Genomic DNA, 22076 nt, shown 5'->3' with positions numbered 1-22076 from the left:
TCCTGAAATCTAGGACCCACATCATTTGTTAATTGTATCCGATGGGAAAAGGATCCTTTCATGCATTTGTTTTTCAGAGGACACAGAGTTACTTCTAAGGCAGGATGTGCATTCAGATGTTTAACAAGAATTAACAAGTAATTTCTGCTGCTCAGAATGCTTGACAGGTTTTTGATAGCTGTCATAGTCATGTGACTCAGCTAACGTATCGTGCTAGGGTGCGATTCCCGAACAACAACATAACTCGCTGGTTAACCACCATATCACCAGCTTCTCTGTTTAACAGCGTTGACCCTGAATAGTCGATGATTCGACTAACAATCTCACAGTCGAATCTTCGAAGAGGTGTTATGCAATAGGGATCATGCCTCTTTGGTTATATGAGCAGTGGAGTAGCAGACGGGCACTCACTGCGCCGTTAAAAATACTATTTATGATGTTAAGAAATTTGACCTTTTTAGGGTTGGTACCAAAACCCCAGGCGCAAATGTGCGCAAGGTCTGGCTATGACCCAGCGCAGGATCATGACTCTCCACGTCTTCTCCACTGTGAGACCAGCAAAGGGCAGCAGCTCGTTCCGAACGCACCCGCAGAGGATTCGCAAATGAATATGTATACCATTTTCAAACATTTGACACTCAGTCTACTAAATGTTTGGGCATATAAAGATGAATTACCACTTTGTCTGTAAATGCACGTAGTTCATTACTTAGACTGAACTTTGCGCTACATGATACAAAACATTTAAATAAAGTAATATAACAAAAAATTACCACACATAGCAAGCACGGTGACAGCTGAGACTTTTGGAGCTTGTCATTCTCTGAACTGAAAGCAAGCATCCGTGTCAGGAGGACGGAGAAAGAGTGCAAAGGAAAAAAGGTGAAAGGGACTTTTTGACTGTTTAAATGGTAAGATGCTTTATCGCATTCCTCCTTTACATGCGGTAAATAAAGTAATTTAATTGGTAGTTAATAAACGTACGTGTATTCCCGTTTGTAAAACATAATTCATTATTATCAAGTAGTTTTATTATTTGAGTATTGTACAGCACAGCATTGTTACGTGATGTTTTAGGAAAATTATAGTTAATTTGACTATTTGTAGCTTGTGTTTTGAATATACCTGTATGTTCCCTGGCATTTCAGACATTTTGCCTAAACACATTTATTTTGCACATTGTGACTTGAATCTAGCTTATTTCGTATATTATTTTTTTTTCTTATAAATGTATATTCTGTTCTAAACAAATTCTGTAAATTAATGTTTGAATGTTTTTTGGTGAATCAATGTTGCGCTGCACTTTGTGCTGCGGCAGTACCCTTGTTTACCACCTGTTTCGTCCCCACATGCATGCAAGCACGCACACACACACACACGTGTGGGATTATATATGTCGACTATAGGCAAGACGTGACAATTCTGATTCGAGTATGTAAATCAAGTCAAGGTCACCCCCACAGTTTAACTGTTGGAGGTCTACCCTGTTTGTTCTCATAACAGACTGGCTTCACTTTTCAATACTCGACTTGATTTAGTTGAGTTAATGGCTTTCCCGCGCATTCACCTTCACAACTCCTTCCTGGTGGAACATTCTTTCTAACGCGGTACAATCAACCACATCTCTCACAACCTTCAAAAAACACCTTATCTGCGAATAATTGACAGACAAATAAAACAAAAATAAAAACTAACCCTCTCTCTTCTCTCAACAGGTAGTTGAAACTAGTAGCTTTGTATTATCGCCTATTGTACTATTGCTCTTTTATGAAATTTTCGCTTATTGCTCCCTGATCTCTTTGTCCCATTTTAAGAATTAATTTTATTCGATTGATTTTCTTATAAATCAAAATCGATGTTTCCTAATCTCGACAGATTGTACCAATGTGTGACTTTCTGATACTTTTTGAGTATTTTGAGTCTTTATCCTCATTCTCAGAATGGTTTAGCCATGAGTGTTCTTCTCTACTCTTATCTTGAAATTCAACTTGTAACTGATTAGCAGATAGTCATTGTTTACTCAACCTCATGTCGTTCTGACCCTAAATAATTTCATTTTCTTCCATATAATATGTGTTTGTGCTCGATTACAATAAAACATTATTTGTCTTTTATTATATTATATGTTTTCATTAAATATTTCAGCGTTTATTGTAAATAGTTGTTAAAATTCATGTGGCCTCATAATCTTCAGTTAAAATCGGAAAATGCACTTCCGTCCTGTAGTGACCGTCCAATTTAAAATGATGTATGTAAGACGGCTTGGGCGGAGCATCTCCTTCAACTGTTAGTCTGCTGCTAGTTCCATTCCAAAATGCAACGTCTATTTTTATACATGCAATGACTATTTTTCTCAGGGACTTTAACATTGTCATTCAAATCAGTGCATCTCTGACTTGCAGTTTATCTTCTTTATTGTCATAAGTAGTAGGTACAATGATATATATTTGTTTTGCACTCAGATATAATGACTGAAAGAGCGTCAATGTGACAATCAGTGGGACTTCACACTTGCTTATTTATTCTCACATCCACATCAGACTTTGTTAAAGCAACTGTGCTGCATGTAAGTCTTAAACAGTTGTGCATGTTTAGAGCGGGAATGGGAAACAGACCCAGACAGGGAAACCAGAAAGGCGACGGGGGGCTTGTACGTCTGCTTTCACAATGATTCTCAGATTGTGTAAGATCCACACGTTCCTTTTTTTAATGTGTATTCCAGGCTGAGTCACTGTCGAGGAGTGGGAAGATCTAGAGAGCGAGGGAGAGAGTCAGCACCGAGTGCGGGAGAGAGAGGAAAGCACCGGAAGGAGGGGAAAACCGCTACACAACGCCTTTGAGAGCGGAGTGAGAGAGGCAGCCAGTGAGCAGGAACGCCAGAGAGAGAGAGAGAGAAAGAGAGCAGCAGTGAGGGTGGGAGACTCTGAGGCTGGGTGAGCTGATCCCCCCCTCTCTCCTCTCCTCCTTTCCCCCGCTCATCACTCCTCCAGGAGCTGGTGTGTAGGAGCGACGAGTTCAGAGTGACCGTGGCAACATGAACGATGTCACTATCGTTAGAGAAGGCTGGGTACAGAAGAGGGGTAAGTAGCTTGTGTTTCCCTGCAGGTCTATGAAGAGTGTGTGCGCGTGTGTGTCTCGCGGCTCTCTCTCTGTCATGGGCGGGCCATGGCGTGGCTTCGGTATGTGTGTGTGGAAGCCGGCATGTGGGTGTGCGTGTCGCTGCGTTTAGAGAACATACGTGTGGGATCCTGTGTGTTTGGTGGTCTGTCTGAGTAGCAAATGCATTATTGGTATCCATCATTTCCCACTGCACTGCTCTGACGTGTCGGGCTGCTACGTTTGATGGGGTTTTCTGCGCACGAACACGCACACGTCGCACACTCATTCATTTTGGTGGGAAATGCTCTGTCTGAGTGGAGTACGGTAGTGATAGTATTCCTTTTTTTTAGCTTGGAAGGCATTTTTGTGATAGTTCCAATATAAAAGCATCCAAGCTGTTTTCCTGTTTTATTTTTCAGTATAGACTTGGGTACAGAAAACATTTAGGCACAGTTTTACCTACTAACTTGTAATGTAGATGTATGTGACATCCACGTGGGAAGCTGCTCTGTGTCCTTAAAGAACATAGTTAATCTGGGGTGCCTATGGTGACTACCTTGGGTACTTCTTTTTGACTACCTTGGGTACTTCTTATTTTCACTTATTTAGGCATACATGTGATGCACCGTCATTCTGGTCTAAGCCTAGGTGGACACTGCATGCTATGGTTTTTTGCTAAGATTGAATAGAAACTAATGTCAAAAGTCATTGATCGCTCATCGACCAACAAAGCTCTTATAGTGTTCGAACGGTGTTCTGTTGTAGTCCTGCAGGATGATTCCTGGTTAAAATAATCACAGGGTGTCTGCGGTGTCTTAAAAAGTATTTCACATTCAAGATTACATTAATTTAGAGAAAATGAAGGCCCTTAGAAAGTGTTAAAAAGTCTAAAGTACCATTTTCCAAGGTATTACATTTGGTATCATCTTTTCATATTTGTCCAAAGAGGTCATATGCTTAAGTTTGACTGAATTTAATAATTGCGTAGGCAAATAGTGGGAGGTCCATTTACACCCAATTGTCAAACAATATCGTTGAATGAGGAAATGCAAGTTTTCATGCAAAAGGTTGGAGGATAACAAGTTGGAACCATGGCTATGGGCCGTCTCTGGGAATAACAGTGAGCCTTCTGAATTATGTTGCATTAATAATGAGTTATCACAAACTAAGACAATCAGTATATATTTAATCTGCTGTTACCATAATAAGTTAAAAAGTCGTCAATGTAACTTAAAATGTATGAAAAGAGTCTTAAAATAGGTCTTATTTTAAGTATTACATTTCACTCTATGATTCCTGTATATACCCTGAATCATGTAAAAGGTTTAGTCAGTAGTGTTTAAAGTCTAATATGCATGTTGCATAGTCAGATATAAGAAACTGCCTGTCTCTGCTTTTACCTTAGATCTCCTTTGGTTCCTATTGAACAACTTGCACCTCATACACCTGGCAAACACTAATACTATATGCAGTTTCACTTATTGACATGTGCAAATGTCTGTGCAGTTAGAGAACATTGGTGAAGCGATCGTACAACTTCATTCGAGTGCACCGATATCCAATTTGCCACATACCAATAGAAGATCAGACATTACATCAGACAAGTATACAGTTATACATAGCAGTCAGGAATGCCCAGAACCAAAGATACAGAGATTTAATCGTTGGTGGTCAATGTATTCTACAGTGCCATGAATCCCTCGCCCACCTGATTGGATAAACGGCCATTGGACACACCGATTTAGATGTGTTCATCATTTTAGCAGTCCAAATAGATTTTTTAGGGGGAAAATACAACTTGCAGAGTGAAAGGTCAATGGGACTTGATGTAATATGTGCCGTTTTTCCCACACACATTGTCTGCAACTTTATCCTCAGAAGTCAAGCTCGGTGTAAGCCACACGCATCCGGCAGATCTTGAAGTTCCTTGTTAGTTTTAATTGATTTCCCTAGTTTATTTTATTGAGATGGAAAACTATTTCTAAATGTGATTTCCAGACTTGGAAAAGTAAAAATCACTAATAAAAAACAGTTGTGAATGACTGTTAAGGTCATGGAAATGCAGCGGTCATAAAGTGTGGGAACAATCGAGTCAGTCAACGTCTTTGGGAATTGGGTCAGTTTTGGGCTTTTAAAAAACTTGTGTGCAGTAGCTTGATTTGAAATTCCCTCCTGTGAGCGGAATCTCTGTTGGGTTTGAGAATGGAGAGAGGTTGGAGTTTGTGATTGTATGTGTAGTTTGGTGGGGCGTGGATGGGGGTTTTGGTGTAGCCCTGGGCTGGGAAACTGGCTTTATTTTGTTTGGCTTGGCTGACCGCCAGGACGACCCCGATCACCCTCTCTTTTTCCATTTTGTCTCCGCAACTTTTTGTTTCCATTATTGCTTTTACTTTCTTTTCTTCCCTCGTTCCGTCTGGGTCTGGTTGTACCTTTACTTTTCCATTGTGTTGCTGTCTCTCTCTGCCTCATCATCTCTCGCTTTCTCTGTCCTTTCCTCCTGGACCACAGAGCACCTGTGCCGCACAGCACTTTATGCCCTATTCCTTTGGTTTTCTTGCATCTGAGCTGTGACTTTCTAACAAAGAAATAATAGCTGTTTGTGAGAAGGAGAGGGTCTCCAAAAGGGTGACATAATTTCCTGTTTACTCCACTAATGAATGGACCACAAAGACAAGGGCCAGTTTAAGACAGTGGAGACTTCTGCCCCCCTCCCAGACTTCAGTTCTCATTGCCTAAACATTCTTTTAATCGCTGACCTCAGTCTCTTTAATGCATCGGCCAAAGTTTCATTGCTTCAAAGATTATGCCTGTGCTTAATCTGGAATCCATTTAGTCTGCAATACTAAATACCATGATGTTTTATATAAAAATGTTTAATTTGATACAGTTTAGTTTGCCTAATGGCTAAATAAATGCAGACTTTGCCCGTTGATAAAATGCTTCAGATATCTGCGTAGTAGTTGGTGTTGTGTGTGTGGTTGTGATGTGATGTGGAGGTTATGTGTCAGGCTCTATAGCCGAAGAGCAGCGCAGAGGAGTCACATGGATGCATCTCTCTCTCCGCTGGAACACTCTGTTCTGTAGAAAGGATACAGGCACATGAATGAAGCTCACCCACTCTCTCTCTCCCTCACTCACATGATCTCTGATGCACTCACACACTCTTTCATTCGCTGGCTGAGATCAACACGCAAATACCTGCATAGTTTGTCTGTTTCATGTGGCAGAAAATGTTACCCTTTTCAGCAACACACTGATGTAAGCACACATGGACCAATGTCACAAAATTCACATCCGTTGTAAACTTCATGTCACTCTGCAGTTTCCACACCCTCAAAGGGCATATTTTTGACCGCCTATCCATCAAAGCTTTCTCGAGGGTGTAGGCGCCCGAACTCTGACCTTGTTGTCTTTGCTGACTGTTGTGTTGTGTGCTTCGCTTCCTGTTCCTGTCTCATACCCAGCAGTCTGTTGATCTCAGATGTCTACTTCAGCCATTTCCTTATTCTAGCTTTGAAAGTCAGTATCGTTGCTGTCTATGGGCGAGATTTAGAAAGCTCCCAAACCTCTCAATTTGCATTGCAAAGATGAGCGGATGTCCTAGGCTTGTCGAACCACTTGAGTTCCCCTTTAACCCATGTAAAGTTAAGTATGTAAAGTAACCTTCAGTTTAATATTTTAATCGGAGATGACAATATAGAGGCATTATGGATTGCAGGTTTAAGTCGAATCAGAATTGGACCCAGAAGTCTTGAGAACTCTCATCCGTTTTGCTGCGAGATGATTTTATAAAGGGAGTTTTGTAATTTATTGAAATGGATACACGTTCCTTGTGGTGTTGTACTGTTTAGCTGCGCGATTGTGGGTAAATTTGAATGGAATTTGTCTCCCTGCAAGCTTTGTTTTTAAGCAGTGCCAAATAGAGCCTGCGAGCCGCTCCGGCTCCGCTCTATCATCCTAATGCGTTTTAATTTCATGTCAGCTTTTCAGAGTTATTCATTTTAAGTTCTCCTGCTTCCCTCTCAGCGGTATAGGAAAAGCATCCCTAAACCCAAACATATCTGCTCTCTCTTTTTACGGAGGCACCCCTGCACAGTCTGCGACGGATGCTTACTCACTCACTCGCTCGCTGACGGCTTTCTTCCCCGCTCTCCTGCCAGCGTGCCTTTCAGACTAGCGTCAGAGCGTATGAAGAAAAATACTGCGGCCCCCTCAGTCACGACTCAGTGGCTTTTGTGAGCGTGCGGTTGTTTTTCTGGTTATTGTAAAAGTGCGAGCGTGTGTGTTTGTGAATGCTCAGAGAGGGGTTGATGGCTCTGGGGGTCAGGCGATGTGGTAGAAACAGGCTGGGGGTCACAGACTGACTCACTGTGTGCCTCCAGCTGACTAACTGACTGCAGATTTGCCATCTTTCTGAATTGCGCACAAACCCAACCCAGAGAGAGAGAGAGAGAAAGAGAGCTGGAGGTGAGCAATGGCGGATGGAGAATAAATAAGGAGAGAAAAAGGATAAAAGGGGTTCAGCCACAGAGCCCCATTGGTATTGATGAAAGTTAGACATGACACTATATGTGAACCAGTGATGGAATGAGTTTTAGCATTCAAGTTCTAGATCTAGATGGTTCCGGATCAACAAGTTTTAAGCAACCAATATGTTGACAATTTTTCCACCCTTAAACTGCGGTTGAAATGTGTAGAGTAAGCACCAGCCCACAAGGATCAAGTAGAGGTTTTAGGAAGAAATTGTGGGTAAAAAAGGCTAATATTGTTCCCCTTAGGTGAAGAGAGAATGAAAAGGAAGATAAAACTGTGTACTCTGAACACTGTGTTTTCTCAAACCCAACAGTGATCTGGCTGTCTCGTGTCTCACATGTTTTAGTGATGAGGCAGTGATGCATGGGGCGTGTGAACGTGTGCAGGCCCTTGAGAATTTAGGAGTGCCTGCGGAGTATGTATATGCTTGGGCAGGAGATATCCGGACCGATCTCACATCACTGCTTTGGAATTCAAGCACACAACATCTGTATTTTAAAAATGTTTGATGGCTTGAGATGAAGCTCATTAAAAGACTCAGTTTCTTCTCTTATGTAATGGAAATCAGATGGATTGAGATTTTGACTGAAACCCATTCTGCATTATATGCCTTAAAACAAAAAAAAATGAAACCAATATATATTATTCTTTCCTGAGAGGATCAAACATTGATTTACTACTTTGATTTAGCAACCAGATCGGACATTCCTGATGCAAGAGTCAGGATACATCTACAAGCACTGCGAGGGCCTGTGTGTGACTCCCTGAAAAGCACTCAGAAGTTCAGAGCTGTGGCTTAGCAGGTGCATGTTGAGCTGTGGTCCGTGGAGGTGGTGATGGTTCAAATCTTGCTCGCAACATTTGTGTTCCTGTCTTTTCCCCATCATTTCTTTGATTCCACTTGAAAAATTATATTTGGAAAGGGACTAGAAAATATTCTCATCTACAAGTTGTTTATTGAATTTGGATGCGTTGGCATCCAATTGGACGTAACGCATTTATCAACTTTGTAATGTGTGTCTGTGTGCTCATATAAGCGGAGTTAATATAGTTTTGTTTAGTTTAATTCACATTTTAAATGAGCTTTGTAGATTTTAAGTTTTTATGTTAGTTTTTATGTTAATATTTTTTGCAATTTTGATTTAAGCTTTTGTCGTTTTTTTATTTGTCTGTTTATAAATATTCGATTTGATTTCAATGAACAGAAACTTTTTCAAAGTTTTTTTTAAGGAAACTAAATTTATCCTTACATATAAGTGGGTGTTTGTATTAAGTTTCCGCTGTCCGCTTGTGCAAGGCTTTCTTCTGTGTTGTTCATCACAGTGTATAGCGTTTCTCATAACTCTGTAATGAGCCCAAACCCATTAGAAAAATTGGGAAAGCATGACAGAGCTGTTCATTGGTGATGCCAGCCCTCTGCTCTCACACGCATGCCCTCTGGCTGTAAGCTATCATCTTACCCCCTGCAACAGATCCCTGCCAGCGGGCCAGTCACCCCCGTGTTGACACGTGCTTGAGTTGATCTATGCAACATCTTTCTAGCTTCTCTTTATTTAGAGTTCTATTAATCTTTCATGTGAATATGTAACATGGTTGTTATATGGACAGTGGTTTCTCTCTCTGGGCTTTAATCGAAGTGAGGATTATGTGTTTGGGGATTTTATATTTATTCAGAGATAAGTAGTGGATTTGCATCTGATTCTCACAAACTACTGTTTGATTAGTTACACTGTTGAAGAAGGTCAAGAAGTTCATGGTATCATGGTATCTTGTTAGAATTACTGCATTCCTGAAAACAACAGATTTACAAGGAGCAAGATTAAATAAAGCCCCAAAATTACTATGCTTGGTTGGACTTTTATTATGTTGACAAGCACCTTAAAAATATGACCAACTGTATTTTACCATAATAATCACATAGAGCAGTAACATGTCGAGTTGTATTTTTACTCTACTGTATTTTGAGGTTATTACTGCAAAACATTTACATTTATTAATTTAATCAACATGAAAAAAATGTACGTACCGTTGAGAAATACAACCAATGCTCAGTTCTTTAGACGTTTTGTGTATGTGATTGATCAGGAAGTGGAGTGGATTATTATCGTGTAACCTTATAGGACAATGAATTGCTTTCTTTTTGTGCCAAATCACTGATAGAGAAATATATAATGCCATAAGAAGAGGTCGCTTTCTGTTGTTTTTGAGGTTAGAGACACTTTTGGTCTGTGGGTTCTAACACATACTATCTTTATATAGCTGGTTTCATCTGACGTACGCGCCTGGCCCAAAGTTAACTTTCCGATCTGTTTATCGGTCTATGTAATATACAAAATGTTTTGTTCATTTATATTATTTTGGTTGATATTAATTGTAAAGAATAATCTACACTACAGGGGCTATGTTATTATTGATTTTTTTGCAGAGGTGTACCTGAAGTTAAGTTCGGGTCACATAATGTTTGTTTATGTTGTTGCCGTTAAAACTGTCTATAGTGAGATTGAGTTAGCGAAAGTTTGCCCAGGTAAAGCACACAAGCAGTTTCTGATTAGTCACAAAGAGAAAGACAAAAGAACATGTCCTACAGTCTGCATAGAACACGTTGAGGTCACAATTTTTGTTACAAAATTATTCAAAATTATTACATCAGTAATTGTTTAAAACAAATTTTCCTCTGTTATAAGCATGAATAAAACGATGGAAGCTAGACATCAACGTTAATAGCGCTGTCAATATGGATATTTCTATTAAACAAACCCATCGATTCGATACAGAATACCTTTTGTTTAGACCACGGAGCTATGTCCAGCAGTTCTTTGGTCGATGGATGCACTTTTGGGAACGTAAAAAAGTCAACACCCATTAACTCCCATTCTACCGCATGGAAGTAAATTGATACGTGGTATTATAACACCGACTGCATTATTCTTCAAGAAAAAAAACATTTGCAGTTAGGTTGCCTTGTGGGCGAGTAAAACATGGGGAAATTTGTATTTGATAGTAAAGTATCCCTTTAATATAGGTATCGGCATTGGCCATCATTATCAGGTTTTTCCAATAAGGGAATTTGACAAAAAATATGTTGCCATGACAGATATTGAATTGGGTTAATGTTAAAAGATAAAGGCCCTAATGCTAGATGTAAGGACATATGTGTGGATGTAGAGGCAGAAAGGCATTGACTTCAGTCTGGCCCGCAGAGAGTTCAGTGGGTTCAGTTCTGCTGCTGTCAGAGCCGGCGCCGATCAGGTGGCTGTGCCAGAACACAGTGTTATCAATCAGTCCTCTGCTGTCTCAGTGTCAACCACTCCCCTCCCCATTACTCTTCTATTCCATTCTGTTCTACCATCTTTCCTATTCTATTCTATTCTATTCTATTCTATTCTATTCTATTCTATTCTATTCTATTCTATTCTATTCTATTCTATTCTATTCTATTCTATACACTCATATTAATTCCATTATTTTTGTTTCGTTCTACCCTATCCTCAGCATCTCCCATCAAAACACTTTCTCTGTTTTCATCCTCATCTAAGTCTGCTGGCTTGCAAGCACATATAGGCACACTGACCCCTACTTGTCCATATAGGCTGAGGCATGTGAGCCCACACATACACACACACTCACAGCCTGTGCCAGGGCTGCAGACACTGAGGGTTTTGTTGTCAATAGCACACACACATCGCATCACTATACACACTCACATCCGGAGGAAGGGATTCAATGCAGTGTTACTAACTACAGCCATTGTTGAAGGGGTGATTCATTTTGAACTGTGGAGACAGTCACCACTTTTTCAGTACGTTGCTATTCTCGGTTTTGTGAATGATTAGAAGCACAGCCTAATGATCAAAAACCTGTCACCTTTTGTGTAGATTTAGCTATTGGGGTGTTGTTTAGTGCTCAATCGTAGGTCAACAGGAAGTGACTCATGGTGTCATTTATTTGGGTAGACCGATGAGCAACACACAACATGCATGAAATCTGTTTTTACAAACCAGGTTCTAATCCCATCGAAAAAACAATACAAAAAACAATTGGCTGTTAGCAACAAAGCCGCACCTCCAGGATGCACTACAACATTATAAAATCCAGCTTATTGGGCACTTTAGGAGCAGCAGGGAGTCCACTTACCATGATCCCTTTGTTTCTTGAACTCAACTCTCCGGGTCAGACCTCTGCCAGGGGTTAGCACACTCTTTGTGGTTGTGTCTCTGTCCTGATGGAAAAGGAATGCCTTGTTACTCTGTGAGGACACCAAGAGCAAAAGGCTAATGGCAGTAAGAGCTCACCTTTAGTAAGCAGAAGATTCTCAAAGCTATTGACCAGTGCTTGTACAGCTGAACGCTATAGTCTTCAACAATACAAGGTGAACAGCAGTCACATAAAGAAACATAAATGCAGTAATGAACGGAGCTGATTTCCTCTTGTTGCTGTGGAGATTATATCAGTTTAGTTTTAACAACTATGGTGGACCAGAACAGCCACTAGACATCATTTACATTTACATTTAGTCATTTGGCAGACACTTTTATCCAAAGCGACTTACAGATGAGGAAACATTGGAAGCAATTATAACAACATAGGCAACAAAATACATCCAGAAAAGGTACGCGAGAGTGACTTTTTTCCTTTTTGGGATGGTACCACTAGTCGTTGTTCCTTTGCAGACCGCAGTGATCTGGCAGGAACATAGATCTGCATTAGCGAGTGGAGATACGATGGTGCAGACCCGGTGGTGGTCTTGTAGGCCAGGAGCACTTCACTTTTAATGAATGCAAGGAGATATTTGCTTGTTTTAAATCAGTTTTCATAGGGAAACGAGCATTGCCGTATGTGACTTTGTGGTTTTAATCTAGAGACTTTTCAGACAAACCTTAGCTTCTTTTAGTAAACTTTGCACACATTATTTTGATGGGTCACATTCAGCTACTGTTTCATACTTTCTGTCGTCTGACAATCGTGTAAAGGTAAACAGCTTTAACCGAAATATAGCTCTATTTTAACAGTATGTGAGCAAAGAGTGGAGGAAAGGAGCAAAACAGATGTACACTAGACAGAACGCGATATGATGTGCTAAATATGCTAATTAGCACATGACTTCATCTGACAACTTTAAAGGGATAGTTCACACAAAAATGAATTTTTATTTTCAAAATTTTCATTTTTGTGTAAACGAAGTGACTTTGTAAAGGTCCAGTGTATGAAGTTTCGCAGCACCTAGTGCTGAAATTGCAAATTGCAACAAATGGCTCACTCCACCACTCCACCTTCCCTTTCGAAGCACTATGGTGGCTGACACAGAACTAAGATGTTGAGATTTATTCGCTTCGTTGTGGAAGGAGATAATGTAATAATGAAACGCACTGTGTAGAGCAGTTTGTCAGTTTAGTGCTTCTGTGATAGAAACAACATGGGGGAACCGCGGTGTACGTAAAATGAAATAGCACATTCTAAGAAAATAAAAACATAACGCTTCATTATGTAAGGTCTTTATACACCTCTGAAGACATAGTTATGTATATAATATATTTATGTATAATAGATCCTTCAAAAAAGGAGTTTGTGTCGCGTGCTTGCGTGTGTCATTGCGTATTTATATTGTGCTCTGTGTGTGAGGAGTTGTGTTTTATGCATGTGGGTGTGTATGAACCTTTGTGTGTGTCTGCATTCTGTGTGTGTTCACTTTCTTTGTTTTAACTCTAGCTTACAGTCAATATGTTTCATGTACAGCTGTAAATAAAGTTGACTTGACTTGACAACTGTGTTGTTTTCCCACACTATATGTATATATATATGTATATATATACGTATATGTATATAAGCAGGAATGTGAGAAGTTAAACGTTCAAACTACAATCACAATATTTGTTTTGAGCTAATCCTGTGTGTGTGTGTGCGCTGCATACATTTTTCATTTCATCCTTTCCCTCAGAGCTTCGAACGCTCGAACACTCTCCCGAAAAATCTCTCACCAAAATACACATTATCTCAGCTGCAGCCTTCTGTCGCCTGGGTGGCTGCTGTCCCCATCACCATTACCCTCACATTAAATTACCTTCATCTCCTCTCACCCACAGTGCAATTCCTATTCCAGCCCTGGCCAGCAAATATAATTTAGATAGCAAAAGAAGCCTGGAAGAAACCGGTATAAAATTCAGGGGGATGGGGTCCGGTCAACATTTACCCGTCCACCTTTAAAATTCTAACAGTGCATACTTTAAATTTCGATCGCCGTAGCACTAAAAGTTTACCGGTCCATTACTGGTGGTCTGTCAGCAGGTTTCCCACCCCACATCAGCATGCAGACGGCACGCGACTCATCGATCGTGTGGGCTGCTGCTGTCGCTGCCAACCGGAAGGGCGGAATTGCTGCCGTTGATGTGTGTGTGTGATGCAGCAGGGCATGGGCGTCCAGCACACCCCACCGGTCATGCCTGTCAGCTTGTTTACGCACCAACTGAAGTGATGACTTGAGGTACAAGGACAGGCCCTGCTAGCAGGGTTTAGCCACTGCGGGCAGCCTGACTCAAAACAAGAGCTCGGGCTGCACACACACACATCCATCACTGCACTGGCCTGGTGGATGCTGCTTGGGAGACTCATGCAGGGTCATTAGAGATTGAGGGACCTGTCAAATTTACGATGCTTGCTGTTCTGCAGAGATGTGTTACAAGTTTATAACCTTAGCAGTGATCCAGAGGGACGTGTTCGGCCAGGTGGTTGGGTTTCTTGCTCTGGCAGGTTGTTTGTGTAGTGTGTTTGGAGATGCTGCTATGAGTAACCATGTCTTTTATTATGAAAACTATTTTATTATGATAAAAGATTAGAATAGAGTAGTAAATATGGAGAGAAGATGGGACAATCGGACTTTGCAATAGATTTACCGTTGTAATGTTTGTTTGCATACACTACCAGTGTGCTCTACAAACACTAACTACATGCTTTTGTCTTCCCTTCTTAGTCACAAACAAGCCTCTACTCGTACAGTGGTCTCAGTTTTTGCTGAATTCCCTCTGCCCCTTTATTTACGTCAGCAGCAGTCCTGTTCTGATTTAGAGGGCAGTGAATGTTCAGCCTGTTCCTTATTGACCCCTGGCAACCATGGCACCACACGTTCAATGTAGAGCACCGTGACTCTCAGACCCTGTTTTTTTGTTAAAGAACACAGAGAGTTGTGGTTCACCACAATGGGTTGTTTAGTTGCCAGTATTTCGAAGAGCCGGCTGGATGATGACCGCTATTAATGATGTTATACTGTGCCTTTATACAATGAGTCAAAACTGAAGTTAAGAACCTCCCGCATCGCTGTTTGCACCATTTACTTGTGTTTAGGCAAAATTAGAGGATGTTATGCTTAAATGTGCATGTGTTTTGTGGGTTGTTTTGCCTTTTTTCCTGTCTTCTTTTTAGCACTGATCCAACAGACGTTGCCTCTCTTGGAGAGCTTTCTTGGGAAATCCCTCTTTCCAGAAATGTGGAGTCATTTAAGGTTAGGCAAAAGGAAGAAAGTCCATTAAGCTGTGAAACCTCAGAATCCCATAGGGCAATGCCTGAGGGAGCCACGCCTCCTTCTCTTAACCGATCTAATTCACTTGGCAGGAAGGATAAAGTGTGAGAGAGACTGAGAAGATGAAGAGAAGAAAGAGAGAGAGAGAGAGAGAGAGAGAGAGAGAGAGATGCACTCAAGGGGAAGCTGTTTTCGTCCTGTGCCTGAGATGAAACAGAAAAGGTTTCAGGCAGTTTTTACAATTTCATCTTTTGAACATTTTTCATGAAATTTGGTTAGTGGTGCTGATTAATATAGACAATTATAAGATATCATATTGATGCTTATTTTATTTCCAATCTGATACCAGATGCTACAGGTCAAAACAGCAATACTGAATAATAATGCAAATATTTCTGCATAATATTAATATTAATATTAAGGGAATGTTTTGTCATTTTTGAAAGTACAATATGTTTTTCTAAATATCTATCTTTCTTAATTATATATACACTACCAGTCAGATGTTTAGAATCACTCTCTATTCATATTTTTACACAGTTAAGAATAATATTAAACCCATTTAAACCATGAAATAAAACAAATGTAGCTGTGGGAATTATGTTGTGAACTAAAGCATCCAAAATAAATCAACTTATATTTTAGCATCTTTAAAGTAGCCAGCCTTTGAATAGAATTGTACATTTCACATTTTATCAGGCAGCTTCTTGGGAAGCTTTTTATACACTACTGAAGAAATTTCCATTTATGATGCACTCTTATTTATTATTTGGTCCAAATAAACCATTTAAAAAATATTAATATTTCGCAATAAAAATACGTTTCTAATCAAATTAATGAATATGTTGGCACAAAAATATTTTAGTCTAGAGATTTCTTAAAATGTAAACACACACCTTGAGATTAAGGAAGATCATGACAAACTTTTTTTAATGTGATCCTAAACATAGTGGTTGACATGTCAGTGTTAGCTACAGGTCACATTAAGGTCACTTGACCCTGCAACATGTGTCCATCCCGGCAGGCTGCAGGGGTTGTGCGTGGTGATGTGTCACTCTTCTCGCAGTCACAGCGTGCTACGATACGCTGTCACTTTCTATCACACATCTCATGCTGCTGAAGGTTATTCACCAGATGTGCCTTTATTCCGACTCCTCTGTTCATTACTACCCTGCTAGCATCACACTGTCATCCACACACAGGCTGCATTAAGGCACCAAGGGTAAAAGGCAGAGAATTATTTTAAGTCGGATATGGTGGAACCCTGCCGCCATTCTTGATGACGGGCTTTTGCATATTATTGTTGTTTGTGCTCTGTGACAATCAGACTTTTTGTTTTCTTTATGCGTCAACTTGTTGTTTCTGATGGATTCCTTATAGGTTACTGTACATTTTTATTTGCAAATAAATCAGGACTGATTTCGTTTATTTTCATTGTTTCGAAGGCTTTCAGGCTGTAGAGGTAAAAGTTCGGAACGCTCTGAAAGTGCCTGTATCCTTAAGACTATGTGTGTATTTGAAATGCATCACAGTTCAATGGAACTTCGAGCTCAGCATTACATCAGGTAGTATTTTGAGGAGTACTCATGAAATATTAACCAATGTGCGCCACTGCCAATGTCCAAGGATGAATAGCAAAAGAAGGTAGTGAACATCAAGAACAATCAAACATCCCCAGTTGTACAATGTTCCCAAGATTGGCACAGGCTCTTCTTTATTAAAAGTTTCAGCATTGTTGCATGCTTGCCAGGAATAGTGAGACGACGCTTAAATACAAGAAATAATCAAATTATTAAAACAAAGAATAAAAACAATGAAAATGATTGCATCATGTCTTTTTGCTTATTTTTGGCATTTAGGCAATGTATTTTTCTGATAAGCGACTTATCAAAAATCATTTAACATATATGTTTAGTAATATGTATGGTATCAAACCTTCAAATTTGGAATTACTGGTGCAGCCTTGGCAACACCTCATCTGTGACTTTAGTAAGTCTGTCATGTGTATGTGTGAGAGGTTGGGCAGCTTGTCACCTTTTCAACCTGACACTAGACGAGTCTTAGTCACATTCATTCATATTGTTTGCCAGCAGACAGAACTGAATAAAATGAAAACATTTGAATGAGATGTGTGTGGAGGAGGGCTATTTTTAGCTGGGATTGTTATTGTTATAAATTCATGCTCTCTTCTCAGCTGCTGCAGTGTTTGGATATTAAAGTCTTTACATACGCTCTCAGTATAACTCTACTAAACGTAGAGAACTGAATCTGGAAGGACTGCAGCTGTGAGATTCGTCCCACCCTTTCTGTCTCGTGCCCTCCGTTGTGCTCCAGAGCTTCATCATTGAGTCTACAAACGGAAAGATAAAAGCGTGCTTGTATTTTTCACTGTTTACGAAAAATGCACGTCTGTAGGAATGTTTTTATTTGAACCAAAAGCTGCAATGAAAACAATATTAAGGGTCAAGTAAAATCTGGACATCTTCAATGTGGTCACCTTTTACACAGAATTTCCCAAAATTACTCCTGGCATTTTCTCACCCTTATATTCTTTTTCAAAAGTATTGCTTGAACAACAGTAGAGTTTCTTTCTATTCTTGCCTCTGACATTCTGCTTTTTCTTTCTTCAAATCAACTTTTTTAAGATCAAATTATTGTTCTGTACTAAAAGGGGGACTGTAAATATTATATTTTATATAGTAGTATTTCCACATTCAAACAGTCAGATCAAAAGATTTTTAAAACATTTCATTCACATTTTAAATAGTAGTATATAAACAAAATTATGAACAAGTGAAACTAAACTGATGAAAGTGAAACTGACACTCAATAGTGTGAACTCAAACTAAATAAACAGATCGAACCTTTGTACATTTGTTTTATCAAGCTCTATCTCTGAAGTCTATTAACACTGTAAACTTTGAGTCATTACTATTTTTTGTTCTTTAAACGCTTCCTATGTTCCAATGCTCTGATACAATATATTCCTTTTTTCCAATGTTAATCAGACTGGGTCTGCTCCCAGGGGATAAGGACTCAGTATTAACTGCACAGGATGTTCAGTTTAACCCTGCTGTTCTATTCAGTAGCGCTCACTTCATTTACACAGTTGTTTATTCAACTGCTCCGTCGCAAATCCTATTGCACGGATAAACAGGCACAGGCTCTAACATTCCCTACCCCCTACCTCTAATGGCTGACCCAGCTGCATCATTTAGCCAGGTTGGGCCCCTGTCACATCACCTTGTCCCGGGCCCGGTTGTTGGAGCGCGGCAGCTGCTGGGCTGTTGTGCCCTTGAGATGAGTTCTGGAGAGGGTGGGTAAGCCCCCAGAGACGAAAGGGGACAGCTCCCCTTAGCGCCAAAGGGGCCAACCTGCCTCTCGCGCACAGGCCCTCTTTGTATGAAAGCTCCTCCAGGAACAAAGCGGGCAGCCGGATGTAAAAAGCCCACAGATGGCACTAAGCGAAGGGGCCATATCAATAATAATGGACAGCAGACAAAAAGCTGGGCTGCTGCACGGATTAAGCCCACTTGGGCCTCCTTCACTCCTGTACAGTGAGTCTGGGACGGGGTTAACCCCTTTCCAAAGGGCTCCGTGGCGCATCTGCTCTCAGCCAACTCGTGTGCCAAAAGTGTGCATTAAATGCCCGGAATTCTGCTGCATTATGCACCCCACGATGTTGCCAAGGAGATGCCGGGTTCAGACTCCATTGTTCACTCGTTCAAGTGTCTGAATCCACGACACAAACAGTTTCACTCGGGCATTGTTTGGGCTTGTGTAATGTTCAAGAACTTGAGTTCTTATGGGGTTTGTCATTGATGTCTACATATTCTTTAGATGTTACCAATAAAAATCTGATCGGTTTGCTTTTACGGATTGCTGGCATCGGTCAAGTCCTCTGAAGGTCCTGCGAGCAGTAAATCACCGGAGCTATTAGCTAAAGTGAGTTTTGAAAACAGATGCATTGAAATGAGCAGACTTTGTCATTTCCTAGTGTCCCTTGTAGGTGTGCCAGGCGCTTCTTTCGCCCATACGCTATAGAAGAAAGCACAAAACCTGTTTTAAGGGAAGGAGGCTGGCCAGGTGGCAGCTGAGGATCTCCTGGGAACTGATTGGATCCAAGAGCTGAACTAGTTTGTGGTTAGACTTACCACCATTTTTAGCAATAATAATGATTACCTTGGTGACAATAAGCATAACCATCAGATGTTTGAAACCGTTAAGTAACTTTGGTTACTTTTAGTTTTAATAGGCACTAATAAGCCTAAAATAGTTTGTTTCCTGGAAGGGGACAATTCCCACTACAATCGGAGAAACTCAAGATTAGCACCTTCAAAGCACACGCTGACACCTGTGTTCATCTCACCTATTGTTTTCAGGCAGCACCAGGGAAACGTGAAGTGTTTGAAGTATGCCAGGTCGGCCCAATCACAAGTGAGAGTTCAGCTTGATGTTTGAATAACAAGGATTCAGAAAATTGCAGGTGAACCTAGCGACACATTATTACATTGTGACCCACACCGCTTAAACAACACTCTCTTAACATCTTTGTTTCTCACTTCCTGTTAGACAGACCGTTCTGTTGTTGTAGACAACTGTTGTCCTACTCTGCAAGACCACAAGACTGTCTCAATGTCAGGAAGTTTAACCGCCGTTAGACTGCTTTCACCATCTCAATGAAGGAAATCCGCTCAAAACAATCAGTCATCTCTCTTCAATATTCACAGGCAACTGTATGTGAGACTTTTTGTAGGATGTTCCCCCAAAACGGTAAATACTGTGGCACTAAAGAAAATGTTAATTGTTGGCTCCCTGTTATGAACATTGGCAGATGGGAGTGACGAAACTTACATTAACAAAGATAAATATATGCTGAAAAAGACAATTTAACCACTCGATTCATACTACACACAATTTAGTTTGTGTTACCGCCTCTGTAAGCTACTCCAGAAAATCTACTATAAAAACAGTTCATTGGTACTTAATCAATACAAATACAGGACCATGTATGTTATTGTGTAGTAATTTTTGCTGTTTTAAATGACACAAACAACATCATTGTTTGCAACCAAAGAGGAAGCAGACATTTCACTACTGAAGCAACTGAATGAGAAGTGGTTGTTTAAAACAAACTTTCAGTTTTTTAAAAGGATGTATTAGTAATTGAACCATGTGTATCAATCTGATAGATAAACAGAAATCAGAGGTATTTCTTATATGATGCCCCCTCACTAGACTTCGCCCCAGTCAAAACACACAGCTGTGCAGAAAAATATTTTTGTTTTTTCATTAGGATGCGAATGAGGAAGTGCACCGTGCAAATGTAACTCAACAAAACAAACGTTTATTTTATTCGCCTCTATCACGATTTCCTGTAATCTATGGGACAACTTACTATAAAGAAGGGGACAACAAAAAATCTCACAAACAATAAACCAGAGTTTCATTGTTGCGCTCCACAGTTGTATATGTCTCGATTCAATACCGCCCCCAGAAGCAGGCTGAACAAAGCTCCTTGGCCAGTGAAGAGATTCCTCTTATCAGCATCTTATGTAACAAGAGTGTGGATTGACGTACAGAAGTTGGTCAAACAGAAGGTTCTTGTTTGCTTGTGACCTTGATGGAGCACCAACTTAAAAGCTCTTTTAAAAGCTGAAACTTCAAAGCTGTGTAGACAATTGAGACATCAATGAAACCAGCAGCTGTAATCTAACCTAACGGTATTAGGATGGCAACATGCATGTAAAGAAATAATGAAAATCACTTGAAATGAGCAGGGAAATTTTGTATTTTCTGTTAACTCATTGAACAAAATTAGATGTTGTGTTGCTAATCGCAGGTGCAACAGTGTTTTCCTGCATGTCAAACCCACGGCTCAGTCTAGGGGGTGAACTCTACATGACCTCGTATCCCTAAATGAAAAGAAGTCGATTCGTTGGAAGTCCGTGTTTTTATAATACATCACGCCACCTTCAGTTCAGCAAGTGCAACAACTGCTCGCCTTACACTGCACTTAATGTGATAGTTCATCCAAAAATGAAAGCTCTGTCATTTACTCACCCTTTTGTCATTTTCAAACCTGTAAGACTGAGGAAAGTTTGGCAACCCAACAGTAATGGTTAGGTAAAACAATTCACTTCTACCATATGGATGCAAAACCAATGCAAGTGAAAGGGTGCCAGTTACCAACATTCTTCCAAATACCTTCTTTTGTGTTCTGCAGAAGAAAGAACACCATCAGGTTAGAAAGGACAAGAGGGCGATTAAATAATCAACACAATTTTGTTAATGGGTGAACTATCCCATTAAGCAATGCCTTTATAACGGTCCATAACACTCTAGCATTGTCAGTTACGGTCACTCCCGTAAGTCAGATGTTTTTTAATTACACATCTGTCTATTAATCATACCAGTCATAATACATAACAACAGAATAGAAACTACAGTTTACTGTATTACAAAACATTTCATTTCACCACACTGCCAGTCATTGTTGATAACCAATTCTAATTTGATTCATGTCAAATATCAATAGCATGAAGCGCTGAGGTTTTATCCATAAAATCAACCCATTCAGTAGTGATTTACAACATCCAGAGAGGTCCCTTTGGCAGCATGTGGATGAATGAGAAGCCCTTTTCATTGAGTCCTCAAACTAAAGTATGTAAGACAGCAGTGAGAGGAGCTGTGTGTGTGTGTGTTTACACGCTTCCTGGCTGCCGCCCTGACCCACGCCTGCTCGGCACCCATTGATGCTGCACGCGTGTCTCCGTCCACACACAGGGGTCAATGTGCTTTTAATGGCAGTTAAGTGTGCGCAGACAAGCGGCCTTTTGTGTAGGGGGTGAAACAACAACCCTCTTTTAACACCCCGCTTTGTCAAAGCTGTTAAAAGACAGAGTGGTACACGCCATTTTTTCTTTTTACTACT

The 22076-nt window shown here is 40.3% G+C and overlaps 1 protein-coding gene across 2 annotated transcripts in view; it reads left to right on the top strand.

Moving 5' to 3' along the window:
* Positions 1 to 22076, top strand: part of akt3a (v-akt murine thymoma viral oncogene homolog 3a) — a 68005-nt gene that overhangs the window by 4567 nt on the left and 41362 nt on the right. The window contains exon 2 of one of the 2 annotated variants that reach the window (XM_079473339.1): positions 2723 to 3080. In XM_079473339.1, coding sequence (XP_079329465.1) covers positions 3035 to 3080 — 46 coding nt within the window. In that variant the 5' untranslated portion in view covers positions 2723 to 3034. Of the gene's footprint in view, positions 1 to 2722; positions 3081 to 11983; positions 12242 to 22076 lie in introns of those variants that run through there. The other variant, XM_079473340.1, reaches the window with a different exon arrangement.

The sequence above is a fragment of the Barbatula barbatula genome, assembly GCF_947034865.1.
Source record: "Barbatula barbatula genome assembly, chromosome: 14".
NCBI lineage: Eukaryota > Metazoa > Chordata > Actinopteri > Cypriniformes > Nemacheilidae > Barbatula > Barbatula barbatula.
Note: the sequence above shows the minus strand (reverse complement) of the source record. Positions and strands in the feature narration are given on the sequence as shown.